Source organism: Medicago sativa, chromosome 2 (genome assembly GCF_051527215.1).
Source record: "Medicago sativa cultivar Bolivia chromosome 2, Bolivia_mono, whole genome shotgun sequence".
Taxonomy (NCBI): domain Eukaryota; kingdom Viridiplantae; phylum Streptophyta; class Magnoliopsida; order Fabales; family Fabaceae; genus Medicago; species Medicago sativa.
Genome location: NC_140750.1, coordinates 63,365,021 through 63,386,126, shown reverse-complemented (window position 1 = coordinate 63,386,126; position 21,106 = coordinate 63,365,021). Strand labels below are relative to the sequence as shown.

The 21,106-nt window shown below is 33.1% G+C and overlaps 2 protein-coding genes and 1 long non-coding RNA gene across 3 annotated transcripts; 1 reads left to right on the top strand and 2 right to left on the bottom strand.

Moving 5' to 3' along the window:
* The first annotated feature begins 27 nt into the window (after window positions 1-27).
* LOC146949577 (uncharacterized) lies at window positions 28-552 on the top strand. Its single transcript, XR_015025427.1, has 2 exons — window positions 28-125; window positions 240-552. It is a non-coding gene; the product is annotated as an uncharacterized LOC146949577 (long non-coding RNA).
* A 2,025-nt stretch (window positions 553-2,577) lies between these two features.
* LOC146949576 (AAA-ATPase At3g50940-like) lies at window positions 2,578-5,088 on the bottom strand. Its single transcript, XM_085745550.1, has 2 exons — window positions 4,004-5,088; window positions 2,578-3,266 (listed from the first exon to the last, which is right to left on the bottom strand). The coding sequence occupies exons 1-2, from the start codon at window positions 4,949-4,951 to the stop codon at window positions 2,808-2,810; spliced, it is 1,407 nt and encodes a 468-aa protein (XP_085601676.1). The 5' UTR covers window positions 4,952-5,088; the 3' UTR covers window positions 2,578-2,807.
* Window positions 5,089-6,124: 1,036 nt separating this feature from the next.
* Window positions 6,125-11,558, bottom strand: LOC146949575 (14-3-3 protein 9-like). Its single transcript, XM_085745549.1, has 6 exons — window positions 11,395-11,558; window positions 10,219-10,525; window positions 10,016-10,103; window positions 7,391-7,500; window positions 7,167-7,315; window positions 6,125-6,427 (listed from the first exon to the last, which is right to left on the bottom strand). Exons 1-6 carry the CDS (start codon window positions 11,468-11,470, stop codon window positions 6,366-6,368), a joined length of 792 nt encoding a protein of 263 aa, XP_085601675.1. The 5' UTR covers window positions 11,471-11,558; the 3' UTR covers window positions 6,125-6,365.
* Window positions 11,559-21,106: the final 9,548 nt, after the last annotated feature.

The following is a 21,106-nucleotide window of genomic DNA, read 5'->3' as shown; positions in this document are numbered from 1 at the left end:
TAGACACTGTATAAATAGCTCCTTGCAGCATTGTTTGTTCATCTTTCAAGAGAATATGACAACAGGTATCAACCGCGTGCATTTTTTCATTGCAATTTTATGTATTGCTTCCGTTTTGACTATAGGTAAAACATTTGCTTCCTCTACAACTATTTTTTTACAAATTAGATCAATAATAAAACTTGTTAGATATAATATTTGATATCTCACATCTTGTGACATTACTATATTGATTGTAGGAGGAGCAGTTGATGGAATACCTCCTTATGATTATTGCATTGGCAAAGGGCCATGTCTAAGTAAAGGTCAAGATTGTGGTAATTATTGCTTAAGAAATGGGTATACTTTGGGTGGCAAGTGTGATGAAAAACGTGTGTGTTGTTGCAACGCACAAAATTGTACTACACAAATAGATTTTATGATTAGTGAAAAAATAAAATATTGATTTCAGTTTGAAATCTTATATTTGAATAATACATTCGATAAAAAACTGAAATCACAATCGCAATCGTGTAGTAAAATTGATTTGGGCATAATTTATATTTGTCATCCTAATTGCATGTATTGTTCTGTTCCTTTACATTTTGATTATGTTTTCAGTAGTTATCATGAGTAGCTAAACTCGTTAGATTAGGATTGAATGTTGAACCTCTATGGTACTTTATGAGCTATGTAATTTGAAACCTATGTTTATCCATTATATCATGTGTTCAATGTTTTTCATTGCCTAATCAACTCTAAATTGATTTTAAGAGACAATTCATTGTTAACACTAGTGATTGTAAATGGAACTAGATATAGTGTTATCTAGTTAATTGATCTAGACATAGGAATTTAATCACTGCGACTAAGAATTTGATGTTCAATCAAACTTTTTATAATACTAGTTTTCACCTAAGATATTAGTGTTACATTAGATAAAATGGACATTGAGTCAAGATATTGGTCTTGGTCTATTTGTAAAATTGTCGTGAACATAGAAACTCGATTGTATTTGTAACTCCCTTAAACCCCACATACGATATTTAATTATAAATGCAACAATTAATCAAATATTTTAAGGTGTTACTCTTCATTAATTCAATTCAAAAATGGTTCATCATGTAAATAATCAGTCGCAGCGAAAAATAGCATCTCAACAACATGGGTCAATATCAAATCTCAAGGTACATCTTCAAAATGAACTCAAGGTTTCTCAACATAATTCAATAACATAAATAAAAATCCCAACATCCTAATCACCTAATCAGAGCACCACTAGACAAGACTCCGAAATCAAAGCGGTAAAAGATGAGTAGGCGCCAAGCGGTCCTCAGGAAAATCACGTCAACTATGTGTCCTCAACCTATAAGTCTACACCACAAGGATGTAGGCGACCATTTGCCACACATATATGGTAAGATATGGGCCCGTTTCTTTTAGATTCTAAAAAAATGGATTTTCCTTTGTATTTTTCAAAATGGATTTATTTTTTTAAAAAATTTACCCAAACATAGTAAAAGTTATTTCAAATTCATTTGATATATGTTAAAAAAGAGATTTTGACATTCACTAACTTGAATATTCATTGTTCGAGATTTTACATAGTAAAAATCACATATTTTTTCAAAATGGCATCTTTCAAAAATGATTTTTATGAAAAGCTATTTGAAATAGTTTTTTTTAGAGATTTTTTCAAAATTTTAGTATCAAAAAAAAATTGTAACCAAATGATGAAATACTTATAATGACATTTTAAGATAAACTATTCAAACAGATTTTTCATTTGAAGCTTTCCTTGAAAATTTCTTTGTTAAAAAAATTATAACAAAATCACATTACACTACCAAAATCTATTTTGAAAAAAGCTATAACAAACGGGCCCATAAATTCAATATAGAGGAAATACGAACACATGTATAATATTATGATCACAACATCATATAGACATATTCATTTTAAGCAATGTCATATTCACATGTAATCTCATTCAGTTATTTAAATAGATACAACGAATCTCAAATCATTATCACAAGAATATAAACAAGTATTCAAATCATCAAATAATCACCAAGATGAATACATAACATTCACACTTCATCACCATCGTCAAATCACACATTTTTCACATAAAAACATAGTCATGTAAACATCTTTCACATTGATTCACATAGTCAAATACACAACTTCCACATAGACTCGTATGCATGAAATGCTCTAACTCGACTCTATATGCATGTGATACCGTTTTTAGATGTTGGAGTTGTGTTACCGAGTGATCCCACGTCATCAAGATTATTGGATGAATCAGAATTATGTTACTGAATTAATCCCACATCATCGCGATTCACATCATCAAGATTACAAGACTAATTGATGTGTAGAAATTAAACGATCCTTGTGGAAACTAACTTATTCTTTTTGTTACTTGGACGAAGTTTTGGTACACTTGACAAAAGGTCATCAATAACTTATAAAAACGGTTTATAACTTATATTAAAAAAGTGAATTATTTTATCTTTTATTATAAAAAAAATAGGTCATATAATTATGCTGTAACCACTAAATAAAATTATTTATCCAAATATGGGTCCAAGATTGGATAATTGGTGCACAAGGTTCACTTCTATTTTTGCTCGCACATATATCATATACACATAACCGTAATTATCACCAAACAAATGGATAGGAGACGATTTTCAGGTAATGTGTAAGTATTGTATCAAACAATGTAATTTCTTCTTTTCAATATAGTTTGTATTATTGATTCTTTGAAATTTTAGCCCTACATGAACCAAATGTCTAGATCCGTCCCTGTTCATGGCTACCTAGTTCATGTTCTTTTTTGATATTTCTTCATTCTTAATCTCTTCCTTGATCATTTTCTTAGGTTCAGGTTCTTCTTTGATATTTTCTTCATTCTTAATGTCTTCCTTGATCATATTCTTGGCTTGGAGGGATTTGATAAGGTCTTGTAGGCATTCTGTAGCATCACAATCCTTTGTTAGCTCTTCTGCAATTTCAGCTGGAGTAACTTGAACTTGTCCTAAAAGCACTTCAATCTCTTCAAAGAGTTCATGTTGAGTAATGCAAAGGTAGTTAATAACCAATTGCTTAAAAGCAGAAAAGTTGCAATATGACAAGTGAATTTGCTTGTCCATTCTACCAGGCCTTAACAGAGCAGGATCAAGCCTGTCTTTGTGATTTGTTGTGAATACAATTATGTGTTCCTCGCCGCAACATGACCAAAGACCATCTACTGCATTCAATAGTCCTGAAAGCGTCACCTGTTGAAATTTTGAAACAAACATTTTAGTTTTTACAATAGAAAACATTTGACATGAACAAAAGAATATGACGTCGTTCGATTCAAGTAGTCCTTCATCTTACTTACAACCTTACAGTAATTTTTTTATACATGAAACTTTACAAGAGTTGTATTATAGAGACTCGTTAGAGTACTTGCATTATTACACAGGTAAGTAAGCATTCTGAACCTATGCTCCCACGGGATGTGTTAGATATAGTTCGTGTTGATTAAGTTAGTTACTAGTTAGTTATAATTAGTTACTAATTGGTTATATTAATTATATTAGAATGACTAATAAAATGCATTCTACACACATTGTAATCAATCAATTTCATTTTATCAATTCCAAATTTCTTATTTCTCTCGTTTTATTATTCTTTTTGTTGGGCTCTACCTTGCTTCTCAACATGGTATCAGAGTCATACCTAACCAACTAAACGAATCACGTCGTGGAGCATGAGTTACATCACATCTTACAAATTTGACTAATCTATGTCAGCTAAATGTTACGCCCTCGTGCAGAATGAGTCGCATCCTTAGCAATTGGACCAAAAATCATTCGCTAAATTATGACTACAATCCATTATATAAATCTAAACTTGGTTCATGTCATATGCATCAAAATATTTTCTAGTTTTATGCATCTCTTTAGCATTTTTGTACGAATGAAACTAAAAGATGAATGATAGATATATTTTGAAGAGAAATACATACCTTATTGTATCCATTATCAACCACGTCTTTATCTTCTTCTCGGTTCTGCAAATTTATAGTGCAATCGATATCCTCTATCACAAGTATAGAACGGTTGGACATACCAAGAATAAGTTGCTTCAAGATCTTATTATCTTGTACATCAGTGAGATCCAAGTCATAGATATCATAGTTGAGATAGTTAGCCATGGCTGCAATCAAGCTAGATTTTCCAGTACCAGGAGGACCATACAACAAGTAACCGCGTTGCCAAGCTTTCCCTGTTCTTCTATAAAACTCTTTGGCCTTGACAAAATTGTCCAAATCATTCATAATTTCCCTTTGAAGCTCTTCATCAATTGCAAGAGTGTTGAAAGTCATTGGATGGTTGAACTTGACAGGTTCATGACTCCAGCAACCATAGTCATTTGAGTGAATCTTGATAGCCATGTTTCCTTCTTTAATTTGTTTAGCCATCTCCATCACATAAGGCAAATATGAATCGAAGATCTTGTTCTTGTGCTTCTTGTGAAAAGTTAGCTCATATGATCTAATTTCTGACATGGGTGAGGAATTTACATCATAATATCGAATTCGTGATCCATCTTCTTGTATGCATATTAATTTCCACTTTACTCTAATACCTTCAAAATCATCACTCACTTCTTCACCTCTATCAATATTGAATGAAAGCTTTTTGTGATCATGAGATTTGCTTACTTTAACTCTTTCTGTTGAGACTGTTGCTTTAGTTCCTAGATAGGTTTCAGCAGCCTCAAAAACTTGGTTTTTTGCCATCCCTTGAAATTCGTCAATGACTATGGTAAACTGCGCTGAGAATTGGCGAAAAACATGGTGAAGTCCCGATTGTACAAAGTTTACGATCTCATGAGGAACGACTTCATTTGTGATGTTTCGCACTAGCACAATTGAGGCCATTGCCGATAAAAGTGTCTTGCTATCAAACATTGTTGCGATCTTTCTGCAGTAAATTCGTATCCTGCAAAAGATCAGAACAATGATAAAGATAGTTTCTTTTTGAGAGGGATTAAAGATAGTTTTTTGTTTGGATCTTGAATTATATGGTTCAAGTCTTCAAGTTATGTTTCTTTCTATCAATGTATAAAGTTATATATAGTTGAAACTATACCATGAATAACGTGCATAGCAAGTTTTTTTTTTTTTTTGTTTTGGACGGAACTTGCACAGCAAGCTCATTGACTTTACTAGGAACAAAATAGTCTTTCTCTTAGCGAACAAAAATAATTAATAGATCAATTATTTAGTTTGGCCTGACAATACAAATAATAGAAATTGATACTTTACTTGATAAATATAAGACCCTCATGACAACTCAAAGTTATGTATTTTAGAATAAACCATTTTTTTTGTCTTAAAATTTTAAGTGTTTGAGTATTGAGACTTCAAACGTACGAAATATGAAATTTCTAGTTGCTTTGTTAGAGGTGTTGATGTATCACGGTAATACCCATTTAAAAATAATAATAATAATAATAATAATAATAATAATAATAATAATAATAATAATAATAATAATAATAATAATAATAATTATAGAAGTTATAGTTTTATCGAGTGGGTTTTTGTTTGACTAAAAAAACCCAACTAACTAAAATACAATAACATTTTCTTTATAAATATTAATCGATGACAACATTTATTGATTGTGATTTTACTTCTCACATAGTAAATTTTCGCCACCCTCGTCATTTTTTTCTGGCTCCGTTCCTGATGTCTCGTAGTCTCAAAGCAGGACTTAGAGAGCTCTTTCAAACATTAAACTTTTAAAGTATTTGTGGCAATTAAAAGTTTCTAACACACCAATACTTGGTTTCTTCATAGGAATTGTAAGCATTGATTTAGCTCTAAGATGGACCTACTCTTATCCTAAAAATAATACTATTAAACTCAAAATATAGTTCAAAGTTTGAATATTGCTCAACATTTTATTTTGACTATTTTGTTACTTGGCTGATATTTTTGGTCCACTAAACGTTGGAATCGGGTTATGAAATCTTCATAGCATTTGACTAGTTGATGTTATATTTTCAATGGCATTAGCTAATAGAAATCATGAATGTTATATTTTGGTCCAGTAAATGGATTCTTGAAGGTTGAATATAGCTAATAGAATGCAAACATAGAAATCCATGTATTACAAACCAATGGTGTTATTGTTACACAAACAGATACAACAACAATAGCATACAAATGAAGCACATGATTCAAATATGTTTTAACTCAACATTAACAATATCTTAGAAGTTGAAAAAAGTTCACCAGGCTTCACTACATTGGAGAAAATATTCTTCTCAGAAAAATTACCACATCAATGTTATAGTTATCATGACAGAGCGGCAACTTAGCGACCCAATTCATCTTCATCTTGACCGCTCTTAGTTGCGCTTTCCATTTTTTGGTCCTCTGAAATGGAAAATTGGAAGTTTAACTTGTTAGACCAAAGAACATATATAAATAACTCAAACCATAGGAACAAAAGTTTGAGATATCGTGTCCAATAAGAAGCTAAGATTGAGTGCTTGGTGCGCGAGCTTCACTGTATTTTTCGCTCCCACAATTGTCATATGCACATAATAACTATTACCACCATGGTTATAAAATTAAGATTCAAACCGTGAATCAGAAGACTTATGTTCTAAATCGTGATAAAATCTTATTATGATTTGTAAGAACTAAGAAACAAAATCAATAAAAATATGGCATTTTTAAGTGATGACTAGTGATAAAACAAACTTATAAGATGATATAACATGTTTGAAGCTCAAAATAATTCAAAATTCAAATCATAAATCAAGTGACAAGAGAAAAATGATTGGCTATACAAACTTGACAAAAAAAAAAAAATGGTTGGCTGCACTAAGTTTACGTAGTAATTTATTAAAATAGATTTTGGGATTCGTCATAGTAAATCAAGATTCATCATAATGAATAGGAATTCAAAATGAGATCCATATCCAAAATTGATACACAATAGGGATTCGTATCGATTAGGTTCAGTTTTGTATCAAATCAAAACATGAATCACATATCGTAAGATTCTGATAACCTTGATTAGCACCAATAAGAAGCAACTTAATGTTGGGAAAGAAATGATGAAAACTGATATGTGCATGTGTGTGTGGAAGCCGTTTAAGTATCTTACCACCATCTTCTGGAATATCAGAAGTCCATAAAGTAAGGTTGTCTCGCAACAGCTGCATGATCAAGGTACTGTCCTTGTAAGAATCTTCATTTAGGGTATCCAGTTCTGAGACACCATCATCAAAGGCTTGCTTTGCCAGGTGGCAGGCCCTGAAAACAAATTACGCAAAATTACGATTTGGCAGCAGCCTCGGTTCTCATTAACACAAACATTTTCGCCCGTACCTTTCAGGTGAATTCATTATCTCATAATAAAACACTGAGAAATTTAGAGCCAGACCCAATCGGATAGGATGTGTTGGTTGTAATTCATTCTCAGCAGTGGCAGAAGCTGTCTGCAAATAATCACAACACAACAGTTGAAATCTTTGTCTGGACCTGGAAATTTTTCAAGTTTTCTCCACTAATACTAAGTTGAAATATATTGAAGAATAAGGAAAGACACTGTAAACGACTAGCATAACTTTTAAAACCTATGCCAACCAAGGTGGTCACCAGATTGAAATCTTACTTAGGGGTAGTATGATCGTAAAACATACGATCGTAACAAGAATCATAAGATCCTACCAAAATGATAAATTCTATCAAGTCACTAACATATACACTAAACAAGAAAAATACTATAAATGACAACATTAAAGCAAACTTAAAACTGAAATTTGATAATCATAAATTCCATGACTCACAATTAGCACTGACCCATTGACACCTAACCCCCTGACCCACTACCACCTACCGCAACCCCACTAGATGCCATGAGAATGCACAAGTACAGATGAACTTGGGAAAGAAAAAACATGAAAGCGAGGAGCTTGTTGGCAGAGATGACTGCAATGAAGCAGTAGAGGTGTCTGTTGAAAACCAGTTGGGGAGGGAGGGAGGGAGAGGGAGGGAGGGAGGGAGGGGGAGGGAGGGAGGGAGGGAGGGAGAGGGAGAGAGAGAGAGAGAGAGAGAGAGAGAGATTAAGAAAATTAGTGTCTTGCGTGAGACTGAGTAATTTTTAAGGTAAAATATTGGCTAAAAGATTGGTTTAAAGAATCAAAACTTGACCAATATAATGGAACTTTTAGGATCACGTGAGATATACCGATCTCAGCAATCTTGCAAGCAATCCCACCAGTAAACAAATTTACATGCGAGTTAGATCGCCCAGTGGCTGTAAGGTCATAAAATCGTCCAATCCTACGATCTAACTCGCGGTCTTAACTCTTAACAACAAGAACTATAATGATGATAAAATGGTCACTAGTGCAAAAGGATAATACAATAAGCCGAGAAATTGGTACCAAATTGGGAAAGATTTGTGACATGTGCCCTATAAATTATCTCTCTATCACCACCCACAACTGCTCCCTATCAGATGCATTTTTTCTAGCCTGCCCTCTGTTTTCAGAACTTCAGCAGTAATAACACTGAGCTCAATTTTCTTGGACCACAAATACCTCCTTGCATGGTGCTTAATCTGCTCTTCCTATATCAACTATCTTTTCATATTATGGAAAGTAAACAAATGATTCTTTAGAGAGTAACATAAAGCTATCTTCGTTAAAATCCTTAATTGTATACAACAATAATCAAATGAAACATGAACGGCCAAGGCAAACCCAGAGTTGTCAAATTCTATAACGCCACAGCACTGTACCGGCGCATTAGCCGCTATTTGACAACACTTTTTCCTAAATAGTTTATCTTTTAGCAATAACGATTTGTTCAAAGTCAGCTGTGCTCTGGTGCTATAGCACCGCTGCAGCTGCGGTTTGACAAGTGGCCAAATCGTCTACAACAGGTTAAGTCCTCCATAATATGACACAGAGAATCATGATGGATTAATGCATAACTAAGTTACTGGATAATAATATTGTCATTTCATGGAAACACAAGATTGTTCAGCATCTAATGAAGATGTTTGTTCCTAAGAGGGCACCAAAGTATTCATGCAATACCAAGTTTTACTTATACATTTTTACTTTGAGAAATTGAATTGTGATGTCGTATGGAAGGAAAACCTTTAAGTGAAAAACATAGATTATTATAGATCAATTAAATCAATGACTATGCACAATGTCATAACTTAATGCATTACACACCAGATCTAAACAAAAAAAAAAATGTTATGGTATTGGTAAAACTTAATTTGAAACAATTTGGTAAAAGGCAACATGCGACTTGAAAGACACAGTTAGATTAGCACCAAAACTATGGACATAAATCCAAATGAAGTTCTCCAACAAGGCAAGAAGCATAAATATAAAGGATTAAACTAACCCACTAATGTATAACAAAAAAAGGTGTACTAGAGAGTTTATTAAAGGGCACAAAGATGCTAAGATAAAATTCTTAGACCCAATAAGCCATGATATAAAAGTTATTCGTACATAGCAGGATCTTAATGGGGATAATAAGGATGAAAACATTCCCATCTAATCTTATGATACAAATTTATTGAAGCATGATTATTTTCCTGATATATTACAAGCCTGTGAAGAGATTCAGTCATTAAATATATCATCTACATTTTCAGCTAACATTAAAAACCATAAAGTTCATCTATCCTTGTCAGCAGCGGTTAGGCATAAGAAAGTATAAGGGTCTATTTGGATTGACTTATTTAAATTCATCTACTGGCATAACCCTTGTTGTGAGACTGTTTTGGAAAGCTTATGCAAACAGCTTTCAGCTTATTTATAAACTCTCCAAGATAACTTATGAAAATAGTGTATGGTTTATAGAAAATAGTTTGAAAATAGTCTATACAAAAGCATTTAATTAAGCTGGTTATCCAAACATGACCTAAGGCAAACTCATGTTACGAAGACAATCACGTTGTTACTTCAAGTAAATTGTAAGTACCTGATATGCTTTAAGTGACAGATCCGCCACCTCTTTCTTTTCATCGCCAGCTTTGAATTCCGCCAAATACCGATAATAATCTCCTTTCCTACATCCAAACAAATACTCAAATTACTTTCAAAATCCAAAATCTAACACAAAAATAAAAGCACTTAATTAAATAACCTCACAAACAACAAGATCAAATGAAAAAATAAACATACATCTTATAATAAAACACGGTGGATTCAGCAATATTAGTAGATGGAATAAGATGCTCATCAATAATAATCATAATGTCATTGCAAATGTTGGAAAGCTCCGCCTCCACCTTCTGCCTATACTCCTTAATACGCTTAACATTCAATTCATTCCCTTTTGATTCTTCTTTCTGCTCAATTGATGATAAGATCCTCCATGAAGCTCTTCTAGAACCCACCACATTCTTGTACCCAACAGAGAACAAGTTTCTCTCTTCCACACTTAGTTCAACATCCATCTTCGCCAGTTTCTTCATTGCCTCCACCATTTCTGCACACCACATTCTAAATCATTCAAATTTCTTGAAACAATTCATACAAAAGACCTATGAAACACCAAAGCCCTGAATTGAAGGTGTTCGACACATGTCCATGTCTGACACCAACACAAGTGATTACATTCGACCACATTTACTTTCTTAAATTATTACCGGTGTTTACGCGGCAGTGATGATAGCCGTACTTTTTCTGAAGTGATTGAAAAAAAACTGATTTAGTCTCTCACAATTTTCTCGCAGCCCAATTTAGTTTCGACAAAAATTAATATCAAAACTAGTCCCCCAGAAATTAGTTCCCCTAATATAATGACCCAAACATAATTTGTCCCCGGTATGAAAATACCGGAAGAGACTAGTTTAGATATTATTTTTTTCTCGTAGACAAAATTGAGCCGCAAGAAAATTCTAGAGAACTAAATTGGGCTTTACTAAAAAAATTGCACACACAGCCTATGAAGCACGGATACGAACACAAACACCGGACACGGTACAGACACAGCTAATAGTTTGATAAAAATCACACATAATTCAATGTAATTATATGTATCAGTGTCGGACACATGTAGAGTGTCCGTGCTTCATAGGCACACTCTTGTAATAAATCCATAAATCACATTACTTTACTTTCACATACCCACACTCTTGTAATGGGTCAATGAAGCAGAAAGAAAAAATGTGAAGTTTTTTTTTTGTAAAAATTGAAACTTTATGAAAAGAAAGAATGTAATGAGTAAGAAAGAGAAAATGGGTAGAAGTAAAAGTTAGTGAAAACATGATAAAAAATTGAAAGCAAGTAAAATGAAGAACCATAAACACTGTTCAAAACTTCATAGAGAGAGAGAGAGAGAGAGAGAGAGAGAACCATCATAGCGTTCAGCTTGTTCTGCTAGCTTTGCAACATAGACAAAGTTCTCACGGACGTTGGTGGAAGAAGCCATGGCTGAAATTTCTCTCTGCTCAAATTTTCAGTGTTGTAGAGAGAGAGAGAGAGAGAGAGAGGAACTGCAAGTGAAAGGAAAGGTAGATACAGTTTTTTAATGTTTGGAGAATTTATATGTAACCTGTTTTTGCCGGTGACACAAGTTGAAAGTGGAAGTGGGGTCCACGTCCCATGCTTACAAGAGCGTCATGTTCAATTTTTTATGACATTGAATCTCAACTTCTTCTCTTATACTTACTCCGGTCTTTATCATAAAAAATAATTGATTTTTGGCTAAATTACCTTTTTGGTCCTCTAACTATTTAATTGGTATCGGTTTGGTCTTCTAACTAAAAATTGATTTATTTCGATCCTCTAACTTTGTCATCGTTACTGGTTTTCGTCCTTTCCGTCAGTTTTATTAAAAAAACGTTAGGATTCTTAAACCCAAAAAAAACTCAAATCAAAAAACACAAAAATCACCATTTTCTTCATTGTTCATCTTCTTTGTTCCTCATCTTTTTTCCACATCTTCTCCGTTTCTAAATTTTCCACATCTTCTAGTTTCTTTTTAACAATCAAAAAAGTATGAACCCATAACCACTAGATCTGAACCGAAACTAGATCAAAAGCATCACATGTTTCATGAAGCATCAGTGTCATCAACAACACCATTTCCTAGAAAGCAAAAATGTGCTTCACTGGATGTGTATATGTTCAGATCAAATCTGAGTTTAGGGAGAAGAAGATGAACCGAAAATAGATGAAGTGAAAAAGAGATTTAGACATTCCAAACAGTTCCTAAGATTCGATTGTGTTTTGGATTTCTATCATGTGACATGTTGCATTTTTCATTTTACATAGCTCTGAAACCGTTGCTAATGGGGTTCTAGAAACACAACAACAGTGTTTTGGTTCACTTGTTCATTCTTTTCATCTATGTTTCCTCTGTTTCGGTAACAACAAAAGTTGTACAACCTCTCTTGCAAAATTACGGTATGTGTTGATGTTGTTGTTAGTTTATAGGTTCAGAGAAAAAAGAAGAAAATAAGAAGGTGAGAGATATGGTATGTGTTGATGTTGTTGTTAATTCATGGGTGAATTGATTTATGGATTTTTGGGTTGTTGTTGTTGTTGTTTAGAGATGAGAAAATAAGAATGTGAATTAATTTATGGGTTTATGGATTTTTTTGGGTTGAGACGGTGGAGGGTGGTTGGTGAGATGAATGTGGTGGCTGGTTTTGTCGAGTTCGGTGTTAGAGAAAGAGGGACGGTGGTTAGGTGGTGGTGGATATGAAGTCTGAACGGATTGGTGTGAGAAAGAGGGAATGAAAGAAGTTGAATGGAAAGTTGAAGAATGATGTTGATGAACCCTAACATAATTTGAATAAATCTGACGGAAAGGATGAAAAGCAGTAACGGTGACAAAGTTAGAGGACCGAAATAAATCAATTTCTAGTTAGAGGACCAAACTGATACCAATTAAATAGTTAGAGGACCAAAAAGGTAGATTAGATACATCACTTATACAATAAATTTAAAAAGTCAATTGTTTTTTATAATAAGGATCGGAGGGAATATAATCAAGGTTTAATTATTACATAGTTTGATTTTTACGATTAAAATATCAATACATCATGAAATATTAAAATAAAAATGAGAATTGGTCTTAGTCTTAAGGGTAAATACAGACTTTGGTCTATTAACTTATTTTTGCGTTTCCTTTTGGTCCCTTAACTTTAAACTGTCTCAATTTGGTTCCTTAAGTATCTCTCTGTTTACCAAAGTGGTCTCTTCCGTTAGTTTTCCGTTATGTTTAATAAAAAAAGTTAAATGTGGTACATGTGTCATTTTGTCATTTGTTGAGAACTTTTTTTTTTTTGTTATTTCCTTCATCTTCTCCATACAATCCTTCATCTTCTTTCTAAAAAAAATGAAGAACACAACATGAACATTCAAAGAAAAACTCAGAAATAAAAAGAAAAAAAAATCACAAAGATAGTAATAGTTTTTTACTCCATAACACACACATTTTAATTTAATTCCAGTGAGTGAAATTAATTACTGAGAATGTTTGCAGTACAAAACCAAAATATCAGAGTTTAATGTGTGCCTTTACCATTGCAAGTTCTGCATCATCAACTATGAACCAAAATAATTTAACTGAGTCATCAAGTGTATGAATGGAGAGCCACCTCTTAACAGGTAGTATCAGATTTAAGCGATATAAATTGACAGAAATTAAATTACATTCATTATATTTCATCTCTCTGAAATTACATTGTTCAAAAGTAAGCAAAAAGAAATTACACTGATCACACAAAACTAAAAAGACATAAAACCTTAGACACATTCAAGCCTACATTCTGTAACTAAACATTAACAGGACACAAGACAACTATCATAGTAACCCATTGGACACAACCAAGGTTTCAAAAACTTAGTCAACCTCTTCCATCTTAGGTCCAGATCCAAAGCCTGTCCCATTCTTCTTCCATAGATCTTCTCATAATACCAGCAAAACACTTTCTTCATCTTCCATAGAAACTGCAAATCGCAAATCATCTTCTAGTTTTTCGTGTTCTAGTTCTTACTCATGTGTTCCTCTTTTGATTGGGTACTGAAATCATGTTCCAATTCTCTTTTGTTGTTCTTGAGAATGATAGCAAGAATCAGATCCATATCCAGAATGAAGGAGGAGATTGAAGGAGAAAGAACCAGATCCAAATTTATGTTTTCAAACAACTGTGAGGAAGAAGGACGATTGCCACTCTAGCCACCTCAGAACATCTGTGAACTCGCCGGAAAATACCACTGTTGTTGTTGATTGTTGTTGATTTAATGGGTTCTTGATGGAGCTTGATGATTATTTTTTATTAAACATTTATGTTTTTGAAGTGAAAGTGATGTTTCTTGGTTGATATAGTTTATGGGATCTGAAAATTTGATGTTTGTGATTTTTCTTTCTTTTTATTTCTGAGTTTTTCTTTGAATGTTCATGTTGTGTTCTTCATTTTTTTTAGAAAGAAGATGAAGGATTGTATGGAGAAGATGAAGGAAATAACAAAAAAATAAAAAATAAAAATAAGTTCTCAACAAATGACAAAATGACACGTGTACCACATTTAACTTTTTTTATTAAACATAACGGAAAACTAACGGAAGGGACCACTTTGGTAAACGGAGAGATATTTAAGGGACTAAATTGAGACAATTTAAAGTTAAGGGACCAAAATGAAACGGAAAAATAAGTTAAAGGACCAAAGTCTGTATTTACCCTAGTCTTAATAAGGTTATAAGCAACTATATTAATTAACATTTCTTCCATGATAGTTGTTGCAAATAAAAGGCAAGAGAATCGTACCCAATGATTTTTTTTTTGGAAGTTACACAATGAATAATTGATTCTGAAAATATCATTCACTAGAATAGAACCTTATATTTCATAGAAAAACATTTTGCTTTTTAAAAAATGATTAAAATCATGTATTATTAACAAAATGGTGTTTAATATTGCTTTGTTAGAAAAATGGTGTTGGATGATATTAGTGGATAGAGAAGATTTTTGGTATAGGGTGTTGGTGGATCGCTATGGGTGAGGAGGCTGGGAGGTTGGAGGTTGGGGGGCTGGAGTGGTTCTACGTGGTGGAGGGAGGTAGCAATAATCCGAGATGGTGTAGGGGGATGGAGGTCAATGGTTTGTGGATAGTGTGGTGAGAAAGCTGAGAGATGGTGTCGACACTTATATTTGGTATTAATTAGAAGGTGTTCCTTTTAGTGTGTGGTTTAACCGCTTATTTGAGTTGGCGGAGAAAAAATCTAGTTCGGTGGCCTCTATGTTTTCGCTAGGATGGGAGGAAGGGGGTAAGGCGTGGAAGTGGCGAAAATGGTTGTGGATGTGGGAGGAAGAATTATTAGTGGAGTGTAGGACATTACTTCATGATGTTTCTTTGCAGACTTACCTTTCAAATCAGTGTCAGCTTGACCCTGTAAGGGTTTATTCTGTTCGCAATGTTTACCATTTATTAACAGTCTTCACAGATGGAATCAGTGGCAGATGTAGTCTGGCACAACCAGGTGCCTTTGAAAGTCTCAATTTTTGCGTGGAGATTGCTTCATGACAGATTGCCAGCTAAATAAAATTTGACGACTTCAGCATTATTTTTTCAGAAAATCATTTTTGTGTTTCCAGATGTGGTCGGGTTGAGTCTGTTCAACACTTATTCCTTACTTGCAGCACCTTCTGTTCTCTTTGGTCGTTAGTGTGGTTTTGGATTGGTTTCTGGGCGCATATTCTCAATTTCTTTCAGATCATTTCAGTCAGTTCATTTATTCAACAGGTGGTCTGAAAGCGCGACGTTCTTTCTTACAACTTATTTGGCTCCTTTGTGTGTGGGTGGTGTGGAATGAACGTAATAATAGATTATTTAAGAATTTACAATGTTTTCATACCTCTTGGATAAAGTTAAGTTTTATTCCTTATGGTGGCTGAAAGCAAAGAATGCCAATTTTGTGTATGGTTTTAAGAGGTGGTGGTCGAACCCGTTTAATTGTTTGAGCATCGGCTAATTTTTTTGTATATCTTTGGGTGACTGTTTCTATATTTTAGTGGTTTTCTTAGTACGACTTGTATTAAGAAGATCACTTTGTCTGCTCAAAAAAAAAAAAATCACTTTGTCAATGTTAATATAATCCATTTTGCTTGTAAAAAAAAAAAAAAAACTATTCAAAATGTAACTAGAGGGAAAAAAAACTATTCAAAGTAGAAGATGCATAAAAAATAATTACATAACACACAATGCATAGAGAAGGGTCAAATAGTATCACACTTAGTGTGTTTATAGTAAAAATATTTTTCCTTTGATTTGAACAATCACCAAGAAAGAGTTTAGTCTTCATGATGAGAATCACAATTATGATGAAGAAAAATTATATTATTTTTCACTTTCTCTCTTGCATTCCTTTCTTGCAAGCTCAAACTACAAAATTGATAAGCATGCTACAAAGTTATATTAGACAAAGGACTTCTAAAACTCAACCAACATAACATAAGGGAAATACTTCCATGACATTGCTTGGGTGCCATTGGTGTCATTGATGCAATCCTGGCCGTTCATGTGTGTTGATGGGTGTGGGGATGTGTGTGTGTGTGGTGGAGATGGCACCAATGGCACCAATGACACACAACTATGACACCAAAGTGGAACCCCATAACATAACACATCATCCCAAACCTTTCCTAAAAGTGTACATTCAAAATGAATAGATAGACTTTTTAAGAAATTTAAAATACCTCTTTTCATTAGATTGTCTTTTGGTGCTAAATTATTATATGTGAAGGCAAGTGAATATAGAGGCTTTTTAAGGAACCATTTTATTTCATGAAACATCATCAAAAAATTAATTCACATCTCCTATGCAAATTATAGAACACCAGAAACAGTAGTTGAGTTTTGCCCTATGAAGACAATAATTCACAATTATTTTCGTAGTTTCTCAAGAGAAGTTTAAGCAAATAATTGTTTCAGAATAAAATCAAACATGCAAGCAAAAGCACTGTGGTGTGGGAATGGTGGTTGAATCATACCTATCAAAGCGTGACACGCATGGTATTTATGTCTTTTTCAGTGAGTGTGATATTTGAGATATTTGGAGGTTGGGATTGGACTTATTAGGTGGGCATCAATCATCCCTCAAAAAAAAAAAAAAAAAAGGTGGGTATCAGTCAAATACTATTATTGTACATTCCTTTTTTCGCATTGTCCTTGCATAAATAATGCGTTTTTAAGGTTTTTTTTAGCCAAATAAAAGTAATAATTGAAACTATTTAGTAAAAAGATATTTTATTTATTAAGTAGATTATTTTTGTAAACTTATTTTTCTTAACATATACTACATAGTTGGAATTTTTAGCCAATATTCATGCTAAATTTCTTGTCTCATGATATTGGTTTCTTTTATAAAAAAGTTGGTATTAATCTGTCAGGAAAATGTCTTAAAATAAATTCTAATTTGATCTCAAAATAAATAATTTGTTTTTTATAAATAAATAATGTTTTCATTGTTTTTTATGTTGTTATATTTCATTTATAAATTTATTCTACAAAAAAGAATCACAACAAGAATTTTTTTACAAAATTGTTACATAAAATTTATTCATTTCTATTTTTTGTATATAAACAAACTTATTTTATTTAAAATAATAATATCAATAGTATTGATAGAGTTCAAATCTAATATATGTGAGTTAGCATTAACCGGCACGTTCGTGACAATAATAAAATAGTCACATTTACACAAGTTTAAATTCAGACTTTAGCAGTCATGTATATGCATTTCATGTGGCATTTGTCACTTTGTTTACAAGAAGAAGAAAAAAAGTAACCATGTAGTTTTCTTAATCCACAAAAGAAATAATTATACGATTTTTCATAACCATGTATGTAGTAAAAGCTTTTGATTAACCAGCTTTGGTTTGCAAAAACATAAACTAAACATAGTCAAGTAAAATTACATGATTTGAGTAAAATATCACTTTCTTTTTTTTTTGCTCAAAAAAAAATATCACTTTCTTTTTTCACCAAAACGAAAAAGAAAAGCTAATTATGTTAGAGACACATTTGAGGTGCTAACTTTGTGGTAAAAATTTAGTCGTGTAATTTTAAGATATAGAACTTAAATTCCGTCGGAATCATCCTAAAATAATCATTAATCTAACATTAATTAATAAATATTTTTTATTTTTATTTTTTATTTAAAAAAAATTATGCTCGGACAAGTATATGATGCATTTCGATGGATGAATCGTCATGAATAATATAGATCGATCCCCAAAATTCTTTCAAAAGTAAACGCTTGATATTTTAAATTTAAGACAACCTGTTAACATCATTTTTTGGTGTGAAAGCTCTTGTAACGTCATTATTCACCAAACTGAAATAATGATTAGTTCCATAGATTTTGCGGTGACACAACTTTATTTTGAATGAAATTATTACAAAAACTTATTTTTGGCTAAAAAATAGTTGAATATAAATTTGAGTTCAAAAATAAATATGGCCGGTAAATATTAATTTATAGACAAAAGTTATAAATTCTAACTTCAAATCCTAGCCCCCATGTCTTTTATAATGTTCCTACTAGCTTGTACTCTCTATTTATAAATGAAATGCAGTAAGTTTGCCTTTGCTCAAAAAAAAAAAAACTTCAAATTGAAAGAGAATTAATTTGGAAGAAAATCCTTTTCTTCTTGGTGACCGGAAGAAAATCCTTCTACGGAAAAGAAACTAAATATGTCAAAATCATCTTACACCATCGAGAATCATGTTTGTCTCTTCAAAGATTGGAACCAGGAATGCACAATACAAAAATATAACTGACCTAAAATGAGAAAGAACAATTTTATTTTTGCATGATGTTAAAAGTGCGGCCAATATGTTGTACCCAAAGTATAGGGTCGTCAGCCTACTGATTGGGGTGTGGTTATGGTGCATAAGGAGATCCTTATGCACCGTGCATAATTGCTTTCTACACCCAACATAATTGCTTTCTACACCCTAAGTGAAAGCTTAATTCTAATAAGTCCTGCATAAGTCCAGTCCATTAACACATAGTCCAACAAAAACAATTTAACCTTTCTACACCCCAATTGCTTTCTAATTCTACCACTATCAATATATCAAATTAATACATATATTAGTTTTTTTTTAAGTATAATACATATATTAGCTGTTGAGTTTAATTCAACACTTTCTGCATAGTTATTTCATTAGTCTAACCTTTCTTCATTTGACAGTTCACATGGCTTCGGTCACACGACTATATTTAATTAGTTATATTATTTTCTTAATTCATGTAATGTAAAGTATGGTATTTCGAATCCTTTATAACTGTTACCAACCCAACACTATCATCACATTCATAATCCATACTCAGTACAGATTAACCTATATTAGTATATCAAATTAAGGTATTTTGAAATGGTATTTTGAAATTATTATTGTTAGATGGTTTTGAATAATGATTAAGATATTATACACTGCAATTATTATTGAAACCATAATTATGGTTTAATGGTTTTGATAGTCTTCTATGAGAAACCAAAATAATTGTCTAATGGTTTTGCTATGGGTATGGTTTCTGTGAGTTGTACCCCAAAACCATTTTGCTGTGGAAATGGTTTCTGCGAGTTGTACTCCAAAACCATTTTACAGTGAAAATGGTTTTCGTGAGTTGGACTCCAAAACCATTTTGCTGTCGGAATGGTTTCTGTGAGTTGTACTCTAAAACCATTAGATATACTTAATGGTTTTCTTGTGCAATTGAAAACAGAACCGCCCGTGTCTCTCTCCTCCGCCTTCTCTCTCCACTCCTACACCGATCTAGTGTTCGGCAGCGCCCAAAAACAGATCAAAACACAAAATCATCAAAAAAAATTCATCAAGAACACTAGGAACATTTTCCAGCAATTATCATTTCTAGTTCATCACAATCATCATCCTCAAAACTCTCTTCCAGCTACAGTAACATCACAAACAGTTCGAATTCCACACTCACAACAACTTCAAACCGAATTCGAATCACAACAACGCATTGTTTCTTTTCAAACCATTCAAAGTCGGATTCAAACATAGCCATAACCACACCATTCATTTTCGATTCCAGCAGCAGAAACCGAGCCAGATTCATACATACAGAAGCTGTTCGGACTAGGGAAGAAGGAGCAAAACGGAACCGTTTCAAGGCCTGTGTACACCAAATCTCGCGCATAAAAAGTAGAAGAGCGTAAACTGAGAACGAATCCAGAAGTGAGAAGAAGGTCAAAAACAAAAGGGCATCGGACCAGGGAAGAAGGAGCAAAACGGAACCGTTTCCAAGCCTGTGTACACCAAATCTCGCGCATCAAAAGGAGAAGAGCGTAAACTGAGAATGAATCCAGAAGTGAGAAGAAGGTCAAAAGCAAAAGGATTGAGAAATTTTACTTTACTGTAATTTCTAGATCTAGGCTTTATTAAGTGTTTTTGCTAAAAACTGATTTCAAAAATGAATAGAGGGAAGAAAAGGATGTTTAAATATGTGAAAACTTTTTGAAACGACGGAGATTTGTAACTCCGGCGCGGTGGTGCCACCACCGACCACCGCGCCGGAGAAGAATGATGACATTCTGTCATTACGTAATATTAGGGACTTATTGTGACATTTTGATAGAGTTCTCATGCAATTTATACTGTTCTGGAGTGCAAAAAGCTTAAAATTTGAAGTCTGTTCGAAGGAAATCGCGCCACGCCAATTTCAAGCCGTGCTGCGATTTTTGAAGCAAAATTACATCCTCCCTGTTTGAGGGAAATCGCGGCACGCCATAATACAAGGCGCGGCGCGATTTTGATGGGTCAGGCCCATGACTTCTATAAATACTGCACTCAAGCTGAAGAACAAGGGTTACGATTTTGGAGAACGAAAGTGCGATTTTAACACCCAGAAGGCTGCAGCGGAGAGGATTTCATCATCTCTAACCCAGTTTATGTATGTTTTAATTCTTTCTTTGATTATGCTATTTGTAAACTCAATTATGAGTAGCTAAATCTCTTAGAGATTAGGTCGGAGATGAACCTATGTAACCCTAATTGATCATATGTTGCTGTGAAACTCTATTACT

What these genes read in the sequence shown, in the direction of transcription:
- LOC146949575 (XM_085745549.1), bottom strand. Translation starts at nt 11,470, where the DNA reads ATGGCTTCTTCCACCAACGTCCGTGAGAACTTTGTCTATGTTGCAAAG. An exon ending in ACCGTGTTTTATTATAAGAT is followed by an intron (nt 10,104 to 10,218) that starts GTATGTTTATTT and finishes GTTTGGATGTAG; the next exon opens with GAAAGGAGATTATTATCGGT. An exon ending in TGATATTCCAGAAGATGGTG is followed by an intron (nt 6,428 to 7,166) that starts GTAAGATACTTA and finishes TTTCCATTTCAG; the next exon opens with AGGACCAAAAAATGGAAAGC.
- LOC146949576 (XM_085745550.1), bottom strand. Translation starts at nt 4,951, where the DNA reads ATGTTTGATAGCAAGACACTTTTATCGGCAATGGCCTCAATTGTGCTA. An exon ending in TTGATAATGGATACAATAAG is followed by an intron (nt 3,267 to 4,003) that starts GTATGTATTTCT and finishes AAATTTCAACAG; the next exon opens with GTGACGCTTTCAGGACTATT.